We start from the raw sequence: 20,571 nt of genomic DNA, 5'->3' as shown, positions 1-20,571 counted from the left end.
GGGAGAATTCAATATGCCTATACACAAAATTATATCTATGCTTTGGATCAAAGCTATCCATTTCCATAGTTTTAAACAGAATTTTTTCCTCAGACTTCCAGGTGGAACAAACACTCATAGCCTCAAATCCATTTAAAATATCAGAGGAGCAGTTAGGGTTTTATTAGTTTTTAATGTGCTGTAATCTTAAATTGTTTTGTCAACTTTTGTAATTCTCATGGTGTTATACACAATTCTGACTGTTCTTGAATGGATGATGAATGCACAGATGCACACAAGCATGCAAATCCTCTCTATGGATTTAGGACCAGAAAAGATCCTCTTCTAGTGCTGGTGAAGATGTACTTAAAGATGGTTCTGCACCTTTCTTTAAGAGCTCCAGAGGGAAGCTTTAAAAAGCAAACCCCATTTGGTAAACCGAAAATTAATTCTATCCTGAAACCACAGGTATTCTTACTATGTGCTAGAAGTGAAATTCTGAAGAAATATCGTGAGATCTTCCTTTAATATACACCCCAACAGCCCATCACAGTTTTATTCCTTCCCCAGTGGTTGAATTTTCTCTCTCAGTGGTGGTCTTCTAAATCTGCTGGGTATTTTTTCCCTCCTAGCAGTTCTCCTGACACTGACGTGTTCATTCTCCTAATTGAAATGTTTGGATTCCACTCTTGTTTTTCAGATGGGCTTTAAGATTGATGGGATGTATCAAATCATTGATAGGATGAAAATTTGTGTCATTCAGTGAAATGTTACAATTTCTCTTCAATTTTATCATTTAACCTTAGCGTGACCCCTTGCCGGTGGGCTTGAGGTGAAGCTTGGGCTTCCTCGATTAACTACTCTCACTGTATTAATTGGGCTTTAGATCTCCTATGGGAAGTCAAAGGTTGCTATAACAAGTTGAAAGCCATTCTTTAACACAAATACCAAGACAAAGATATTATTCTGTATGTTAGTGTTCCCCCTGTCAGTGCTAGGTTTTGCTACAATGTACACAAAATTCAGCATGCTTCTTAGACTGTCACTATTTGCTAACCCTCAAGGGAAGCTACCATGAATTACCACAATGTGTGTGTGTGTGTGTGTGTGTGTGTATAGATATATATATATACGATTTCCTAATCAGTGTCTCTGTTTTCTTCTCCATCTTCATGTAGCAGAGAAAATACAGGTTCCATATTCTGCAGTTTTACACGGAGAACAAAATATCAGGAATATCAGGAAGATAATACATTGGACATGGAAGACAAGTTCTTCCATCAGATGCTTTATTGGTAAAGTGGAAATAAAAAATAATTAAAAGAAAAATTTAGGAAAAAATTATTTCTGGAATTGTGTATTCAAAAGTTTGATTACTCCAATTTTTAGTACTTTAAATTGAGTGAATTACATACATTTAGAAAGAATTATGTGTATAAAGACCATATGTAGCTTTGTTGGGTTTTTTTTCACTTACTTTTTAATGATTGCATCTTACAAAAATACTAACATTATTCAAACTACACTGAGGAAAATTTCTAAGAATGTATTATAGCATGTCTGTTAGTATCTTTCAAGTATTTACAAAGATGTTTTTGCTTTCAGATGTTCATAGTATGATAGGAATTGGGGGTGGAAAACAACTTTTCAAGAGAAGACTTCAAAATTATGTCTTTTGTGAAAATAGAACTTTTGTGAAACACTCATTGGCTTAGGCTAAAATAGATTCTGTCAAGGCTAGATAGAAATAGCAATATTAGCACCTGATCTGTGAAAGCTGGTTTTCTTTTGACATGTAGTTGCCAATATTCAAAAAAATATTCCAAATCGGAGGGCTACATATTTATGAGAACCAGTCTCCATAAATCTCAGATTTTATCATGTTAGAAGTTTCTTTCTAAATGAGAACAGTAAACTTGTAAGTGAAACTTGCAAATCAGTTTTATCGCTGTCTATGTGTGCATATGTATGTTTTATAAATATACTTGAAATTCAAAATTGAGCTTGTAAGTAGGTCTGATAAGTTTTTCTACTTTCTACATCAGTGCTGTGAATCAAACAGCTGCAAATTTTCACTTCCATGGTCATCTACCACAATAGAAAGCTACAGAAAAGGGGACTGTAGATTTATTTAGCTGTCTTTCTAAAATAATATAGCATAAATCAGTTAAAAATATTATCTTCCCCTATTACTTCAGTACAGACAGCACTTACGGGAACCTCTGTTTTTCCAGGTAGCTGTAGCACTGATTCAAACCAGTAATAGCTTGCCATGATAATAAAATTATTTATTGTCTGCATATTCTGTAAATTACATTCATTCTGAAAAAATAGTTAACTGTCTTCAGGTCTATTTTATATATATAAGCAATAGTTTTATCATCAAAGCTACAGACAATTAAATATAGAATAACTGATGACTTTAGGCATCAAACAAGTCAAAAGATTGCATTCTTTTAAGTACTTTGTCAGCTCTAGAGCATCTGAAACACAACTGAAAATAAAGGAGACATTTCTGGTTTTAATATAATTTATATGTTGTGCAATTTTAAAAATGTGAACCAGAAGTAAAGATACTACTGGAGGTCAAAAAATTTTTAATTCCTATTAATTTTTTATAATTGCCTGGTAAACTGCTAGAAGAGCATTCACTTTTGCTGGGCAATAACCTTCAGCAATCTTTTAAAGCAATTTTATACACTTTAGACATTCTTCCCCTCATGTTGCATGTTCTTTAGGAGGCTATCTAGAAATGTTTCCTTATTATTACATGTTTGTCTGACGTTGTAACACACCTAAAATAAGCCAATTAATTAGTCATGATGGGCTCTTTTCAGCTGCACACTCATTTTCAAATGAATTTATTGAAGTAAAGATTTACAGCATATGGACTCACAGACTTCTCATGAGTTAAACTGGCATCCATATGTACAGCTTTCAGTAGGGAATGCTAGAGTAATATTTACAATGTAAATACCAACTTTTATTACGTAAGAAACAAATATATCACAACTTTCACTTCACAACATATTTGTTCTGGTCTGATGACTAAAGTCATCTCTTTGAAATACTATGTGGAACTCAAAAATAGCTTGTTCTTGTCATAGACTTTACCAGGTGTCCTTCAGAGGTCCTGAAAAGCAAAGGAGAGATGTGCTTTAGAAGTCACTTTTGCAAGCAGTTGCATCATGAGGTGTATGAGGGCAGAGAGCAGGCATTGAGTAACACTTGATACAAAACAATTGCTGTGCTTGGGACTGACAAGCTGAGAAGTGGCTGCTCACAGGAGTTTGCTGGGCATTACACTCAGACCAGACTTGGAATGAGAAAACAAAGGCTGAAGGACTAAAAATGTTACTGCAGATTAGCCTACAGCAGAGAACTGCTCACTTTGAAAAACCTGTATCCTTGAAATAGATACGCAAATTCAGGTTGCTCATTCCTCCATTAGCAACTGGGCACTGCAATAAAATGACAAGTAACAGTCAATATTGATCCACCTACAGGCAGACCTGCCTCATCAGTAAAGTCAATAAAAATGGAAAGGACTGAAAATGTTTTCAGGAAGACATCAGCGACCTGCTGGACCACTACTCTTTCTCTCTTAGTAAATGCCAGAACTTTGAGAAGGTGCAAAATACAAGAGCAGCTATTTTTTACATTAATCTTGTCCAGAAAGAACATTTCTTTCCAGAATCATGTCGCTTACAAATTACATAATTCCTCAATGTATAAGCAGGTTATGTCCTTTCTAACCTTCAGGAACTTTAGAGGAATTACCACACTCATGGAAAGGAAAAGAACATTTTCTCATTTTATTTCAGTCTTGCAAGGAAACGTCTTTTTTGAGGCAGGGGGATGGGTGGCTGGGGATGATACAAGACATTTCTTCAAATTCTATCTTCAAGAATAGCCTTTTATTCTTTTTTCTTACTTTTTTTTGGATACAGCTGATTGCCAAAAACTATCCCATCATCAACATTTTCACGAATACAAAGCCAAATTCGCTTCTACCTTACTCTTTCAATATTATATTCCTGCAAGTGTTGATGTTTCAGTAAACCAAAGAGAAAATAATTGTGAATGACTTTAGAAAAAATAGTAGTAGCTATATGAAAAACAGTAACTGCAAGATTTGCACGTCAAGTACTTTCGTAATGCATGAGGTTCATCTTGCTGATGCTCTTAGTTCTAGGGGTAATTTCTTTCTAATCAAAAAGATGTTAAACAAAATCTGCAGCATTTTTTTTTTAATTAAAGGAAATATTCTCAAGTTTGTTCTCTGAAGAAATAATGATCTTTGTAATTAAAAATCAGTCACTTCTGATTTTATGCTGCAGTGCACACTGGGTGAAATACCCAAGTGAGTTAGGTGCATTATGAACAGTGCCGTTTAATTAGGAATTTTCAATAGCAGCGATCATGTGATAACATAAAGCTTATTATTAAAATTATTATTTTATTCAGACACAATGAGTGAATAAACATTAGAAACATAAAGCTTTTCATGGAAAATTACTCCCTTTCCTAGAATATCCTGATTTTCTGACAGGTGATACTCCACGTGCAATTAATGTCACTTATGGGTCAAGTCAAGTAACAGATAGCAAGAAAAAAGACAATTTTGGCATCTTACCAGTGGGAGGTGGCTCAGCAGCTCATCTACAGCATCGTAGTTTTCTGAAAAGGATGGTTCAAGATGTTCTGCTTCATCTCGAAGTTTAGCAGGATTTAGCTCTTCCTGGCTGTTGTGAATCAGAAACAAGATTTATTGCTCTCAGAAGAAAAAGCAAAGAAAGTAAAGTCTTCTTCTAACTGTAGCTTCTTCATGTTTCCTTATACTTAAACCAAAGTGTTACAGAACATATGAAATAGCATGTTTAATGAATAATGAGACATGATATTTAAAAGCAGTTGTCTAAATGAGTGAATATACGAACAGAATACAAGGTCTACAAAAATGTATGCTGGCATGTCTCACCTATACTGATAACGACATATAGTCCTCAGTAATCCCTCAGGGATTTTCAAATTTTCATTTCATGTGTTCACAGAGAGGCAAATTTTCAACATATTTCTTTATAAAATTGTTGCTCATGTTCCATAGCTCAGCGGGTTTTTTCCTTAAGAAGATTTTTTTCTAAATAAAAACTATTTAAGGATCTGTTGAGAGATTTTTTAAATTGCCAGATGCCATCTCCTCTTTATTCTTCTTTTCTACTCCAATTGTGGTGTGTGTTCCAGTCAGGGAAGAAATGTCTGTATTTGAAAACCATGCCAGAAACTATGCTATGCTATTAATGCTCAGTGCGTTTTGTGTGTCCTCTCTGTATACATACATGGATGTAAACCTTTTCTGTCTTAATGCCATAGAAGTATAGAAAAAATACAAATGTGCTTTCTTGTAGTACCTTCTTTTTCCAGTTAAAACTGAGTTTAAGTATTTCTTCACAGCCATCTGCTTTCGAAAGCGGCTGTAGTTGTCAGTGAAGACAGCATCAGAGTGGCGTTTGACAGGACTGTCCTGGGAGCTGGCAATAAACAATTACAGAGGAAAAGTTAAAAGACGATACCTGTTTAAAAGAAAATACCATTAAACTAGTGAAATAAGTTTTATGCTATTGATTAGCCTAATAAAATCAAATTTTCATTTCAGCTTTCATTTCCATCTATGCCTTTGGATATTTCTTCTGCTGAAAAGAAGCCACTGCTTCCACTGCTTACTATGTATTCTAATAACAAGGATCAAATTCCAAAGATTTTTATTCAGCCTTTTGGGGAACACCTTCCACTGATTGTTTTCTCATCTCAGTTTTGCCTGGCCTATGCAATTAAGATACACAGTCAATGATTTCTGAAGTCCTTGTCCCAGGAGTTCTGCAAGATCAGGTGGTTAAGTGTGGATTTCATGACTCCTGCCTGTTCTCACACCCCAGGTTGCACCTTTTAATAAACAGATTTTATTCTAATTTCTATAATTTGTGTGAATATATTTCAGTACAATGCCAAGGTACAAACTGGTTTAAGTCGCAATAAGCTCTTAAAGGACCTCATCACTGTTCACAGTGAACTCAGTGGAGGTGGAGCCTACCTCTGAGGAAAGTTATTAGTGCAGCATCATATAAGTAGCTATAAATGCTTGTTCTAAGGTTGCAGAGGACAAAACACATCTTGTGAAAGCCAAACCTGGAGGTCTTTTCTTCGTGCGCAATATTGGGAAATGGCAGGTGTTCTATTTTAAATAGTCCATGTTAGTTTACAGCACATGAGAAACTGGAACTGTATGTTCTGGATCAAAGGCAGCACTGACATAAATGGAGGACTTACTTTTTACTCAGCTTTCAAGCATATGAAGTAGGCACTCAGTGGTATCATCACAGTGGCTCACAGCTGCTGCTTATGGATTTGAAAACAAGGGAAGTATACAGTGATCCTACCCAAGCACCCTGTGCTCATCAGTTTATTAACGTATTGGTTTGGAAGTTGCATCCAGACCCCTAGTCTGTGAATTTGCCTCATTCTTTTTTTGAATTCTGCTGCAACACAGATCTCACAAACATCTGCCAATGTGTTTTCTAGCAGGAAAAAGCTATACCTTTACACTTTCACTATAAACCAATCATTTCTTGATTTCATTGTGTATTTTCCTGTTGTTAAGTACTGAGTAATCAATCACTTTGTATTTACTTTTGTCACTCATCCACCAAGCTAGTAAAAACACTACCAAAAAAAAAAAAAAAAGAATTAGCAATTCGGCACAATAATCATTATAACATTTCCAGTACACATTATCCATGCTTTGTGCAGTGTCTGTTGCTCTACCTCTCACAGCTGTGTCAGGAATAAATAGTAACATGCTCATTTAGTAATATCACTAAATACTTATATAGGATTTTCAGCTCCCCCATAATTATATAAGCTTCTCTTTCAGTATCTCTGAATCACAAAAAGGAGATCTTGCATACAGAAGGGTAAAAAATTTGCCAATAAAGCCACTTAGGAAAAAAAATCTACCTAATATAAGTGTCACCTCACCTAACTCGTTTTCTAATAAGCGAATGCAGATATCTCTTCACAGCAAGTTTAGCCAAAAGATGGCTGTAGACACTGGTGAAAATTCCATCAGCATGCCTTGCATTTCTGAAATGGACAATAAATAAACTCTACAATACCGCCTGGGCTCATATAATTTTGATAATGTTCATTTTGTAAACATACTGCTTTCCTTAATTTAACTATTGTACATCTTAAAGGGAACTAATTTCATAAATTTACTTCAGGATTTTCACAATATACTTTTTACTCCTTCCTGGAAAGTGAATGCGTTCATCATGCCAGAATGGCAATGCAAGCAACATTTCTACCTACATCCCTACTGCTACCACTATTCAAGCATCGGCTGTGGGATTTTTTTCCATAATTGAGTCTTCCTTTCCTAATCCCAGTTTGATTTTTTGGCAGAAATCAAGCAGAAATCTATGATCTTTTGCATTTATGATAATTAAGAAACTCACCTTTCAATAATTCTGGACAGATCAAAATAGAATTTCTCATTTTCAGGTAGTGTGTTCTGCAAAATATCTGATTCTGACTTTAATGACCCACGGGCATGGTCAGGTTCACTGGCTCCATCAAATGGCATTCTGTTTCCCAATCTGTTGGAGAAAGAAACCGTGTAAAGTATAGAGCTAGCTGAGGACATGCGACACTTTACTAAAGATAACATTCTGGTTTGTGTCAAAATGTACATCTACCTACTTTCATTGGTTAGGCATTTAAAATAAATCTGGATAAATCAAAAATCACTTTTAGGTAGAATCCATGCTTAATTGTAGATTAATTGACATAACAGATCCTTCTCTCAAATTCATATTTTCTAGATAGATATTGTCACTGAATGCAATTTATTCCAGTGCATAATGTATGACAATCACAGCACAAGTAACAACCATGAAGCTTTTCCTAACAACTGTATTTTGTATATATGATGGATGAAATTAACAGTCTCCACCCAAACAAAGTGAAAACTGCTCCTGTGATGTACTTACCTCCCATTTAAGATATAAGATGTAAATTGAAACGCAGAATGAAACAGTTCTTAGGCGTTCTCCAAAGAAAGCAAATATACCAAGAACTTCAAATTAAATAAAAAAGTGCAGTCATGTATCTCTACATGTTTTTATTCTCTCATGTTAGAAGCCAAAAAATATTTTAATCTCTTCAAATGTATCATGGCGATTGCCCTGTATAAACTTGTGTACAGTGTACATTTTCATAAACTGCAGTTTCTTATGAAGTGTCATATTTTATCAAGGGCAGTCTGACTGCATAGCAGTAGTTTGGCATCATTCCTTCTGGCTGCTCTGATATTCTGTGTCAGACAAGGAAATCATTGTAGGAAACCCCTGTGTGTGATGACATGCAAATAAGTCACATACTAAAACTAAGATAGACTTATGTGACTTAGTAATTTTAAAGTCACTTTTAGCACAATTTATATGTCTGATTCATATAAGTCTTCTGTCTGGCAAAAAAAGGTGCAAAGTTGCTGGGTAAAACGAACCGGCTCAAGTCACACCTTTTGGAAGCCCGTCACTGTGCTTTTTTGCCTATTTTTCACTGGTCCTTTTACATTTTATGTTCCTCTTCCCTAAATGCAAACCGTACCGTTCTGCCATCTGATTTCATTTAGCTGGACCACTAGCAGCAACTTCAACCGGCCGAAGCATGCAGAGGTACAAAACCTGCCCTCTGCTCTGTCCCCACGGACCCGCTCACGTCCCCGGGATTACCGGGGCCCACATCCCATCCGCCCCCCATCCGCACACACCGCGGTCACCGCGACCCAGCCCGTGGGGCAGCGCTGCTGCAGCCGCCTCGGGAGGTGCGTGCGTGTCCCGGGGGCTTTTACGGGTGGGCTCGGCGGGCACCGGCGGGACCGCCTGACCGCAGCCTCGCCGCGGGGACCCCGCGCACCCGCCCGGTACCGGGCGAACACCCGACGGCGAGCGCCGCGCTGCGCGCTCCTCGGGACGGCGCAGCGGAGGAGCGGCGCTTCTCACAGCCGGAGCTGGGACGGTGCCTGCGAGCGGAGGGGAGCGGAATGGAGCGCGGAATGGAGCGCGGAATGGGGCGCGGAATGGAGCGCGGCCCGGAGCGCGGCCTTACCGCGGGACGGGAGGGAAGGCGGCGCCCCGCGGGGGCAGCGCCCGCGCCCGCCAGCAGAGGGCGCTGAGGAGGGCGAGGGCGAGGAGGAGCGGGGAGGCGCCGCGGTGCTCCATGGCCGCCACCTGCGGAGGGAAGAGCGCAGCCGTCACCCTCCGACCCGGCCCGCCCGCACCCGCTGGCCCCGCGCCGGGGCACCGGGACTTCGCCCCGGTCCCGCTCCCAACTCCGGACCCTGTCCCGAAAGACGCCGCCGGCCAGCAGGGTCGCGATGGCGGGGGAGCTGCCCGCGGTCAGGGAGAGCTGGCATTCCCGAAGGCGATCCCCGGCCCGGTGCGAGGGGCAGCGGTGGGTACCACCCCAGCTGCCCTGGGCTTTCAGAATCTCTCCCCCCTCCCCGACGGCCGGGATGGCTTCCCTGCAGGTCCGGGAGGAGCGAAGAGGAGCGAGGGTACGGGACGGGGACATCCTTCTTCATGCGCTGGGAAGTTGCCGCTGTGGCGGGGAGAAAGTTACTCACGGAGCCGCGAGTCCGTCGGTGGGTCTGGCTGGGCGGGCGTGGAGCGGAGCGGTGCTGGGGCAGTGCGCCCTGCTCCGCTGCGCGGCTGCCGGGGCGGCGGCAGCAGAGGGTAAGGAGGAGGAGGAGGATGAAGAGGAGGGCTCCGTCTCGCCGCACGCTCTGAGCTGCCCGCCGCGCCACCGCGTTTTATAGCGTTTACACGTTTCTGCTTCCGAAGAAGCAATCACGTTACTGGAGAGACGTCACCCATCCCAAGGGGACGGTCGCTTTGTTCAGGACAGTCAGAGACTTATATTTAACACATGAGCAGTCGCGTACCTCTTTCCCCTCCCCCTCACCCCCTCGGCCATTATTTGATTTATGTTTATGACATAGTTTTGGAGGAGCGGAGCCCCGTCGGAGGGATGATTCCGCCTCGCCAGTCGGGAGAGCAGGCGGCCGTCGGGGTCTGCTGGCACGCCGCACCGTGCATCCCTGCCCGCACCCGGGATAGCTGGAGCGAAGGCGGCTGCACTCTCTGGGGCCCTCCGCCCCCATCCCGCACTCCTCCAGCCCCCGTGCTTCCCTGAGGAGCCCCTGCCGCGCCGCGGGGTTGCTCCCTTCCCTAGCTCTTGGGCTTTCGGTGCTAAACTAATCCCTCTCCGTCCCCGGCGCATGCAAGTCCCTGACGGGGGTTCCCGCCGGATGTGCGCGGGGAAGTGGTCTGAAAAACAAAATTTCCCTGCGGGTTTTAGTTTGATTTTAGCAGGTGTCGGGGTCTTTTCTACTCTTCTCTATTTTGTTTAAAGTGCGTGCGTGTTCGTGGAACGCGGATTCACCCGCACATCCAAGCGCCTCTTGGTGCAGCCAAGCACGGCGGGCGCTTGTGATGGTTCGGCGGATCCCAGCGCCGGCAGGCGCTGCACGGGCGCGCAGGGAGCGCGCAGGGAGCGTATGTTAAACCCCCCTGAGCAGGAGGGGGATCAGCTCTTCCTTCTAAAGTGTCTTAGGCCCAAATCTCGGGGATGCCACAGCAAGGGAGAATCGGTTTCAAGCCTTTGATTTTTTTCCCCTTCAAAATATCCCTGCCTCAGAGAGATCTGTGGGCGGCAGAGAAAGAAACACAGGGGAAGTGGGCGTGGGACCCGCGGGCGGGCCAGCAGGACGGCGCTGCTCCAGCAAGCACCTCTTCAGTATCGCACCGTGTCTATTCGGAGCCTGCCCTGAAGTATTTGCCAAACAATCGCGGAAAAATTTCTGCTGTAAAGATCATCATCCTCTTTTTTTTTTTCTTTTTTTTTTCTTTTTTTTTTCTTTTTTCTTGAGCTTTTGTGCCTCTAATCCTCCTACTCAATCGGTAACGATTGTGCCAAATCCATACAGACGATTTCACCATTTTTTCTTACTTCTAATAAGTTTTTCTGTTTCATGTTTCACTAAAGGTTAGGCAAGCTCAATGCCGAAGACTCTGCGATGCTTAATCACATTTTCTAATTCGGTTACATAAAGAATAAGTGAATTAGATTAAAAATGCCTGGAAATTTGTTTCTCGGATGACAGCTGTGACTAAAACCAGAGTTCCTGCAGTAGTCTAATTTCAGGAAATTTTCCCCTTGTTACTACATAACTAGGGGTCGAAGGAGCTATTCTGCTCCGGAATGGCGGGATAAGCATCCATTGATGCACCGTATTCCCCTCACCTCAGAAATATCCCGGCTAGAGCCCCAGGTTGTGCCGTGTTCACGACCTGGGGGGGGGGGGGGGGGGGGAGGGAGGGGTGCGATGATCTTTACTGAACTATTTGCAAGAGGAGAGGGGAAGGAGAAAGCCGTCTCCTGGGTGGCGCAGGGACGTGTGGCTGGGGCACTGCCAAGTCTGCGGTTGCCCAGGCTCCTGGCCTGGAGCGGCGAGCGACGAGGGGAGGCTGCACTCGCGACCCCGCGGCCAGGGCGGGTTCGGGGGGCGGCGGCTGCCCCCGCTCCCGCTCCTCAGCCCCGGTTCCCAGCCCCTCTCCTCCTCCTCAGTCCCCTCCCGCCGGGGGCGCCGCTGCGGGAAAAGCCAAACGCTGCTGGCAGCAGGGAGCGAAGAAAGAAGTTTCCTTCCAGCGCTAGCAAGCCTGAGCTAGCGCAGCCTGTAGAGGGGGTCTCGCAGGAGTCCTGCGGACTGCCGTCCCTGGCAGGGAAGAGGAGAACAGCCAGCTTAGTCTAAGAGATACGTGAAAAACAGGTCTGCTGTCAGTTGCTGTCTATGTGCAGTATGGGTGGCTGCGTGCTCTGACTATATGTATGTAGGCTAAAAATTGGAGAATCGCTGACAAAACAGGGCTTTCTTACCATACTGAACCATTTGGGGCCGTGATGTACTGCACTGCACCCTCCCACACCGTACCTGCTGAATCTGGTTTGCTGTAACTTTGTTTCCTTTCTTTGCAGGTAGTACACTAGGTTGGACAACATGCCTAAAGCGGCCTCAGAACCTATCTAGGGATGACAGTGTTGATAAGGAAACCTCTCCAGGGCTCCCTTAACGATCTGAGAAACCTGTAGTGCATCTAATCTTACATTACCACCTATTTTCCCTATTCTATAGACAAGAAACCGAGTCATAGGGAGATCAAGTGGTTCCTCTTATTTACTCAGGAAGTCTCCAGTGGAGCTTTGAATTGACCCCAAATGCCCCAAGCACTCTTCAGTTGCACTAACACTGCCTGCATTTCCCTTCAGCATCCTGCTGCAAGCCACCATCTCCTCCTCTTAAAGAGAAACTGAAGAAGAGACGCCACCCCCTCTTTTCTCCTTGGTCCTTCCTCACATTTCTCGAGAGGTTTTTCAAGGAGATTGGTTTGGGGTGACTAGCAAGGGTTTGGGAAGGCAATCCAAAATCTATGTTTTACGACTGTTCCCCCCCAAAGCTTACATATACTATTTCCATATTTGAGAAAGTTTTAATAAGAGTAATTCATTAAAAGAAAAAGAATTCTTTAGAAACAGAGAGATGGAGAAAAGACCCTTTTTCACTGACATCCTAAGTGAGTCCTCTAAGATCTAGGTAGAGTAACTCTTTTCAGATGGTAGCACCCACTGTTTTGTACTGGAAAACCTGTGCCTTTTCAGGAAAGTTCCACTTGGGAGAAAATAGTGCTTGGGAGCTTCTCCAGGATAATAATTAAACACAGGCAACTCCTGGGAAATCAACTATTTTTCAGTGGTTTTTATAGGAATCCTGATGCACAGCACCCTCACATTTACTGAACCTTTCACCTTTATTTTTTGTGTTATCGAATATCTTTTGGTTACTCTCAATTTTTGCTTCAATTTCTTCTTTAATGTTCCATTTGATAAAAAAAAAATCAAAAAAGTTACAATTATATTAAAATTTTAAAAGTTACAATTATAAAATTGCAATATTTAGGAATGAGAATTATGGGAAACCAAATAGACAAGATGGACCAAAGAGCAAAAGTTTTCTGAAAGTTTGTCTTACCATTTGTATACAAACTTGTGCAATGTACAAAAATCAAGTGATAATTATTATAGCTAAATCATCTGGAGTAATAAAATTGGGAGTTCTAAGGTTTGTTAGTTAGATTTGCTTACTATTTTTAGCATGTAAATCTGTTCTGAAATTGATATGCTAAAAATCTCTTAAAGCCAAATCCTTAGATGAGAGAAATCTGCTTAGATCCATGAAGGACCTGCTTAGCATTTACCAAATTTATCATGTAATTGTATTTTAAAAAGAGAACTACATCAGAAATAGAATTAACTTTTTTTTTGGCCAAAAAAAAAAAAAAGATAAAAATACTAAGAGACTTGTTTTAGGACTTTCTTATTCTATCAGAAAAGGAAAATTCTACTGACTCATGAGCTCTTTCTTACGAATCATTGGGTTAGCAGAATGTCCCTTGTGCATTACAGCTCATGTTGCTGTGGATGAGTTGAGAAATTCTGCCTTTTATCCCATGGCCATAGCACATTGATCCATGAGTTTTTAGAGCTTATAGAGCAGATTGATAGTCAGCAGCTAACAGAACAGATTTTTCAACTTTCACAAAAGAGTTAACAGATGAAAGTTTCATTCAAGAAACTCTATATGAAGAAAAAAATTGATAATCTAACCTGCCCTTCTCTAATCTGACTGTGGGAGGGTCACACAGGTGGAACAGGGGAGCCTTCATTTCCTCTCTCACCATGCCTTTTTTGAGTCATGCTTTCAGGTCAAAAGTGTGGATCTTCAGAGCAAAGTTATCAACTGAAGCAAACTCCCACAACATATAAATTGTATTAACAGACATGATACTATCTACACCACTTGAACAAGTTCCTCCTGTTTCAGGTGTTACCTTTGCATTATTAATCTGTGTGGGTTAACAATTTTAAAAACCAGCTTTCAAAACCACTGAAACTTTTGGATTATGCCCATGACTCCCAAACAGACTTCCACCGCTTGCATTCATATGTGTGGGGATGTCACCAGCATCCATGTCAGAGACCTGCTTGATTAAAACTTCTGAGTAGATGTAATGATGAGCAAAAGGCATGCAAGAGAGCTGCTGATTCCTGTGATACTTCCAAGGTTCTTTCCCCCTTGCCTGGGATGTTATCTGGGAAAACTCCTAATGCTTCTAGTATAGTTCTGTGTTTTCATATCCCTGCTCCTTCACCCCAAAATGCAGTCTCAGCTTCTCTAGAAGACTCCAGAGCAGTTTGGGATAAATATTTCTTTCTCCATATGTTTGTATGTGTTTCTGGTATGTGTGTGGACTACTACTTCATGTCCATCTGTTTCATGATATACAACTGTCCTAAAAGTGTCGGTCCAAATTCCTTCTCATTCTTTAACATGGATGTGATGTTTTTGCCATTCCCCTCTCACTATCAGACACATGTATTCTGCACTCATACCACAGGAGTATCTGTGACTGTGCAAGCTTTAACAGGAGCTTTAATAGATCTGATTTTCTTTCAAAACAATTTCCTTCTAATGTCTCACCTAACTTGTTTAAAGGATTCCATTTGTCTTAAAGCCCAGAAAACCACATGATAATCCAAAGTTTGTCAGGAAGCAAAGTAGTTTCTGATTTGGTTGTGTTGTATTCTTTATTTTGAGCAAGATCTGAAATATGCCCTATTTCTACCAGCACAGTTATAATCTTCAAACTTCAGCTAAGGATCAGATGATTCTTTTATCACCAGGTATGTTTCCTTCCTCCTGCAGCTCCTCCAACCCAATCCTCTTCTTGGCAAATCTAAAATGACCTCTGTATATGACAAGAATGTGTATTTTAGATGTCATAACATTGTCTGAATTTCCCATTCATTATCACCCATCTCTTTTCTTCATGGTTTTGGATATACAAAACTGAATTTTCTATGGTGAACCTTTGAAAAATCACTTTATTTTTTATGATGTTCTTACATGTGTAAGTATCTCTAAGCTAATATCTAATTATCTAAACAGATACCAAGAACAATCTTTAAAACCCATGTAGAGATCTACATTTTCCCCATGCTCCGAGGCCTGTCACCTGTCCTACAGGATGGGACCTTATGGACGTCCTTTTGTGTCTACCTGCACAAAAGGAATGAAATAGAAATAGAAATAATAGAAATAACCTCCAAAATCCATTTGGATTATCTGTTAAAACTAAAACCCATAAACAGTGCCATAATGGAGTTCAAAATTTAGAAATCTGAGACCAAACCTGCCTAGGGTGCCTTTCTCACTGTGATTCACTATTGACACTCACCTTATGCGGTTCTGCAAGTTTATTGGGATCTTGGGGAATCCAAGCTTGCTTGGAAACTAATGATGGTAATGACAAGGGGCACATCTGCAGATGCAGGCAAGATATTAAAAGTCTCTTTGCCTCCTTAACTAGTTCCTATACAGATGTCTTAGGTTTTAGATTTTATATTTTTCAGATTCTGTACTGCTTTAATGTGTAGTTCTGAACTTCATATTAGGGGATGGTAAGCTCTTTTCACAGAGTAGGTAGACAAAACAATTCCTTCTCTAGCTGAGGACCCAAGAATAACTGATCCAAATTTCAGGCCCAAGAGCATAAACAATGGTGGACAGAAGAGAGAAAAACAAGAAGGATGGGACTTCATGGGCTAAGCTGTAATTGGACAATTAACTCCAATATGCTAGACCAGAACTTATAAAAGTGAGAGACCCTGTGACTGGTCGTGCATTTTGTGACCATTTTGTATTCATCTTGGGTGTAGCCCTGGCTGGGGTCTTGTACTGCCCAAGGTGTACCCATTGAGTCCTTTCAATAAATAGCTACTTTATTCTTTAGCTCTGTCTACCCTCTGTTCTAGGTCAGCCTTCTCAAGGCATCAATTTTGCAAAAGAACCCATGAGGTATTAGAGAATTTAGTCCATTTACACATTTGCAACTATATGATAGAAATCTTTCATGGGTTATGTACTGAAAACACTGGTATACTTCCCCAATTTTGCATTGATTGTTTTTCCCATGTATAATACAAGATACTGGTTCTAGACTGCGTGGCCAAATTCTTTTTTTCTTTCTCAGTGAATACTGCTACTATTGCACTGTCTGGAAGCTTGTGAGAGCAGACATACCAGCTCAGGATATAAAAAACCCACGTCAGTCGGGCTGGAAGGCTCATCTTAAGATGCTAATTATGCCAAGATAACTTTATCCCTTGAACTGACCTAATCATCACAAGTTCTTTATTTACCAAGCTGAAAAAGGAAACCATCTAAAAGCTAGAGCAGAAACAAGCTAAAAATGCTTCAGTCTCAAGCAATTACCACTATTGTCTTCATGGAAAAAGAGCTGAGAGAGGTTTTCTAAAACTGTCCATGTGTATAAAGAGCATAGTGTAACGTGCTGTCTCTTAGCACTACTCTAAGCCTAATGTACATTATTATGGCTGTGGAAATCTAGATTCACATTTAGTTACCACAAAGAAGCCATATAGAAGAAAGTATCAATTTGTTAGTTTATCATCCTTAATAAATTATATAATGTGAACTTGACTTGACTGTTTTTTGGAAAGAGTTTCTGTAGTCCTCATGGACAATAGAGTTCCAACTTAATCATTTAGTTCAACTCCACAGGTCACTTAAAAAAATGATAACTTCCTACATCTTGTTTAATTGGCTTCTTGGCCAATACATCAATGGCTAATTATGCTTTCCATCTTATATGAAGCATTAAGAGTGTTCCAGTAAACAGAGCACCACAGTCAATATATTCCCCTTTATTAACTAAAGGTGAATAGATGCAATACTAATAAGTTTCCAAGAGATTTTGGGAAATGACAATCATCACAAAGATAAAAGACATTAATAGGCACAGCAACACTTTTGATAGTCATCCTGTGTGCTGTCATTGTGTATGTGTATAATTGTAATCTGCAGTTTGTTTGCATTTTTGAATGTGACAAATGAATTAAAGTGATTTCTGCAGAAATAAGTGAAACATTCAGCACCAGAATCAGCACTATTGAATGTCAATATTAAAATGTTGCTAGTTGCTATACTTAAGCCATGGACCTTAGCACCTTAAAATTTGCTAAACTTTCTGTTCAAATTGTATGAAATCATGAATTCATAAGTTATTAATATAGATTTGAATCTTGCTCCTGGTTACTCTGTGTCAATCGTCTGGTTACATTGATAGCTGCACAGTAAAAATAACTGTGTAGCTATTTTCCAGCATGTAACTACAGGATTTTCAAGTATTATTTCAAGTAGTAGATAATTATTCTGTACACTTCCAGAAGTCCAAGTCACAGGTAATTTTTTTTTGTCTGACCTGAGATATTATCTGGTTTAATAGAAAAATTTTCCACAGATGTGAAATCACACAATATCACAATAGAAAATTATATCACAGACACACTAGGTAACACTAGGTGTGAAAAGGAAAGAAAAGGTCATCTGTTGCAGGTATTCTTCCTGGTTTATTTTCAGAGATGCTCTCAGGTTGCTTCTAGTAGCTTCAGCCTGGAAAGAACGGGGAAGATTTTTCAGAATGGTTAGAAGATTATCCAGGCAGGGCTTCTTTATCTATTGACATTACTCAATAACTGTTGTAATTTTGAACACAGGGTTCAAAGATTTCCAGAGCGAAATGGTGTCAGAACAATTGGCTCAAGGAGGTTTACCCTTTCCTCAGATCTTGAAACAAATATGTTGAATAGTGTAGCTTGCTTTTAAAGACAGAAGGTAGTTTAAACTGAAGCTGAATCCACAGTCCTGTCTTGGCCTCTATTCCCGTATGCACATTGCTCCATCCAAAATCTCTGCTGGAGAGCCAGAATTTTATGGCTCAGGAAGCTCATCCTTAGCACAACTTGTGGTTCAGGTGTCTGTGACTACACAAGGTCAAGGATCAGCTTCTCCCAAGCAGAAACAAGGGCTGCATCTCCCAACTTGACTACCACTGGCTGGCTAGGAATAACTTAGTGATTGTCAGTTTGGAAACTGAAGGGCACAGTAATGTGCAGTGTAGTCATATTTTAGCTACCTACTATGTACACTGCCTTGCAAATAACTGTGCTTACTAATAAGGTTGCATACAATTCTTCATGCAGAAGTGCAAAAAATAAAAAAAAAAAATAGCCGAATAAAATTGTCCTAATAGGAAAAAAAAGGTTACTCAGGGTCAGTCAGAAATGCATGTCATGTACAAATTTAAGAGCATGAAAATAAGCCAGAAACTGGAGTAATTAAGAAAATTTCGCTCTCCTTTTTGCCTTGTCCTCCAGAAAGCTCCAGACAAAGATGAACCCAAAAGGACATTTCTCAGGATCTATCAGAATAATGCATTTTGTCAATTCCTCATGGTGTCTAGAGTCAGTAAATATTAAAAGCCATCTTTTCACAAGCCTGTAAGAGACTGTTCTGCTGGGGACAGTTTGTCTTCAAACAATCTTGATTGCAAGCAGGATCATTGTAATATTTGCCTCAACAGTCAGGGGAGAGACTGACTGATTCTAGAACTCTCTTTTCTCTTCTTTGCTTTTCAAACCCACCTCTAAAATGCCCCTCCAGAAGTGATCTTTACCAGAGTGAGACTCTAGAAAAGCTTTTTAGTCTTTCTTGCTGTCATCCAATTTCATAGGCACATAATCCAGAGAGATGAGATAATGCAAAAACCTCTGTTGAGCAACAGAACTACCAAGACTCAAACAAAGCTGTAATGCAGAGGTTCCTAACCCTGCTCTCACATCAAATAATAGAAAGGAATGGCCAAGTGTTGATTCACCATGTCCTTCATTGTCAGCCTCTCATGTGTCTGCATAAGGATGTAAGGATCACCCTTATATCCCTACAGAAATTTTTACATTTTACATTTTTACATTTTACTCTCTCAGAGAAAGACTGGGCAGGCAAGATGAGCAGAGTAGTCATGTGTTTTCATGGGGAAGAAACTTTCAAGAAACAGAAATCATTTGACACATAAAAATTCTGTTCCTAAATTATCATCAAAATAAACCGGATTCCTAAACTGGAATGATGTGCTTTATGAAATTATATTCTGATTCAACAGAGTTATTAAATATATGAGTAATCTCACTGCAGCCAATAATAGAGCAATATAGACTAAACTACCAGCAGCCAGCCAGAGCATTTGGAAGGTTAAGGATAGATTGTGAACAAGTTATTTCTAGATTGGTCTTGTGCAGCAAGGCCCTCAGTTGTGCGTCTAGCGTGTCCCATTTGCAAACTTCCCCCTTATGTAAGCAATATATAATACAGTATATTTCTAATTTTCTTTTGATTCACTATTTTGGTTTAACCCAGCCAGCAACCAAGGCCCACTCAGCCCCTCACTCACTCCTGTAGCAGCAGGATCAGGGAGAAAATCTGAAGGGCAAATGGTAGAAAACTCATGGGTTGAGATAAAAAGCAGTTTATTAGGAAAAGCACAAACTGTGCACAAAAGCAAAGAAAAACAGGCAATTGGTCCACTGTTTCCCATGGCCAGGCAGGTGTCCAGGAGAGCAGGGCCCCATCACAGGTAAGAGTTACTTGGGAACACAGACCATCACTCCAAATGTCCTCCTTTCCTCCTTCTTCCCTGCACTTTATACATTCTGAGCATGGCCTAATGTGGTCTGCAATATCCCTTTGGTCAGTTTGGGTCACCTGTCCCTGCTGTGCCTCCTCCAAACCTCCCGTGCATCCCCAACTTCCCTTGCCATGTGGCAGTAGGAGAAGCAGAAAAGGCCTTGGCTCTGCAATAAGCCCTGGTCAGCAGTAACAAAAACTTCTCTGTTTTATCAATCCTGTGTTCAGCACAAATCCAAAAAATGTGCTCCTGAACTAGTAGTGTGAAGACAATTAACCAGCCCCAGCCAAAATCAGCACAACTGGTTTTTTTTTTTTGTTTTGTTTTTTGTCCTGTTAAATAAACAGTTACCTTGAAACTTTTTGATTGCTAGTGACTCAGATTTTGAGTATAAGCACAACAAGACTGTCTGAAACATCCTTGGTTTATTTTTAAATCTTTGTAATGCCCAGCACTGGAACCGGCTTTTAAATCACCTAGCCCTTTAATGTCTTACAGGTGCTTTGAATGAAGCAGGAACATCTGCTTACACCTCTGTGAACTGAGAAAATGCACTCAAAGGTATGTGATGTCATCTAGCCTTCAGTATCTATAGAATGTCTGTGAGAAGGCATGCAGATGCATATGCTTTGGTTTTGGATCAGGGAGAGAGCACTTCAGGCATCTTTCAGGAACATTGTCAGGACATCAAAAACACTCACACTTCTCTTATTTTGTGAAGTCATGGTAAATCGGCCATTCTCCAACACATTTGGATTAGTTGAATCCTGTCAAACTACACTGAGCTTTCACAGTGTTCTTATTTTTCTCCTATATATTTTTGGTTTTATTGGGAATATCTCTGCCCTAGAGCAGGTTCCATGTATTGGTG

General features: G+C 40.7%; 1 protein-coding gene across 2 annotated transcripts; it reads right to left on the bottom strand.

The window, feature by feature from the left end:
• Window positions 1-2,809: 2,809 nt before the first annotated feature.
• Window positions 2,810-9,922, bottom strand: VIP (vasoactive intestinal peptide). Of its 2 annotated transcripts, XM_030268027.4 has the most exons (7): window positions 9,665-9,797; window positions 9,148-9,269; window positions 7,494-7,634; window positions 7,015-7,119; window positions 5,391-5,510; window positions 4,616-4,724; window positions 2,970-3,112 (listed from the first exon to the last, which is right to left on the bottom strand). In XM_030268027.4, the coding sequence occupies exons 2-7, from the start codon at window positions 9,258-9,260 to the stop codon at window positions 3,104-3,106; spliced, it is 597 nt and encodes a 198-aa protein (XP_030123887.2). In that variant the 5' UTR covers window positions 9,261-9,269; window positions 9,665-9,797; the 3' UTR covers window positions 2,970-3,103. The 2 variants fall into 2 exon arrangements, with proteins under 2 accessions (XP_030123888.2, XP_030123887.2); XM_030268028.4 differs by lacking the exon at window positions 7,015-7,119 and having other exon boundaries at window positions 2,810-3,112; window positions 9,665-9,922.
• Between the last annotated feature and the right edge of the window lie 10,649 nt (window positions 9,923-20,571).

The sequence above is a fragment of the Taeniopygia guttata genome, chromosome 3 (genome assembly GCF_048771995.1).
Source record: "Taeniopygia guttata chromosome 3, bTaeGut7.mat, whole genome shotgun sequence".
NCBI classification, from domain to species: Eukaryota; Metazoa; Chordata; class Aves; order Passeriformes; family Estrildidae; genus Taeniopygia; species Taeniopygia guttata.
Note: the sequence above shows the minus strand (reverse complement) of the source record. Positions and strands in the feature narration are given on the sequence as shown.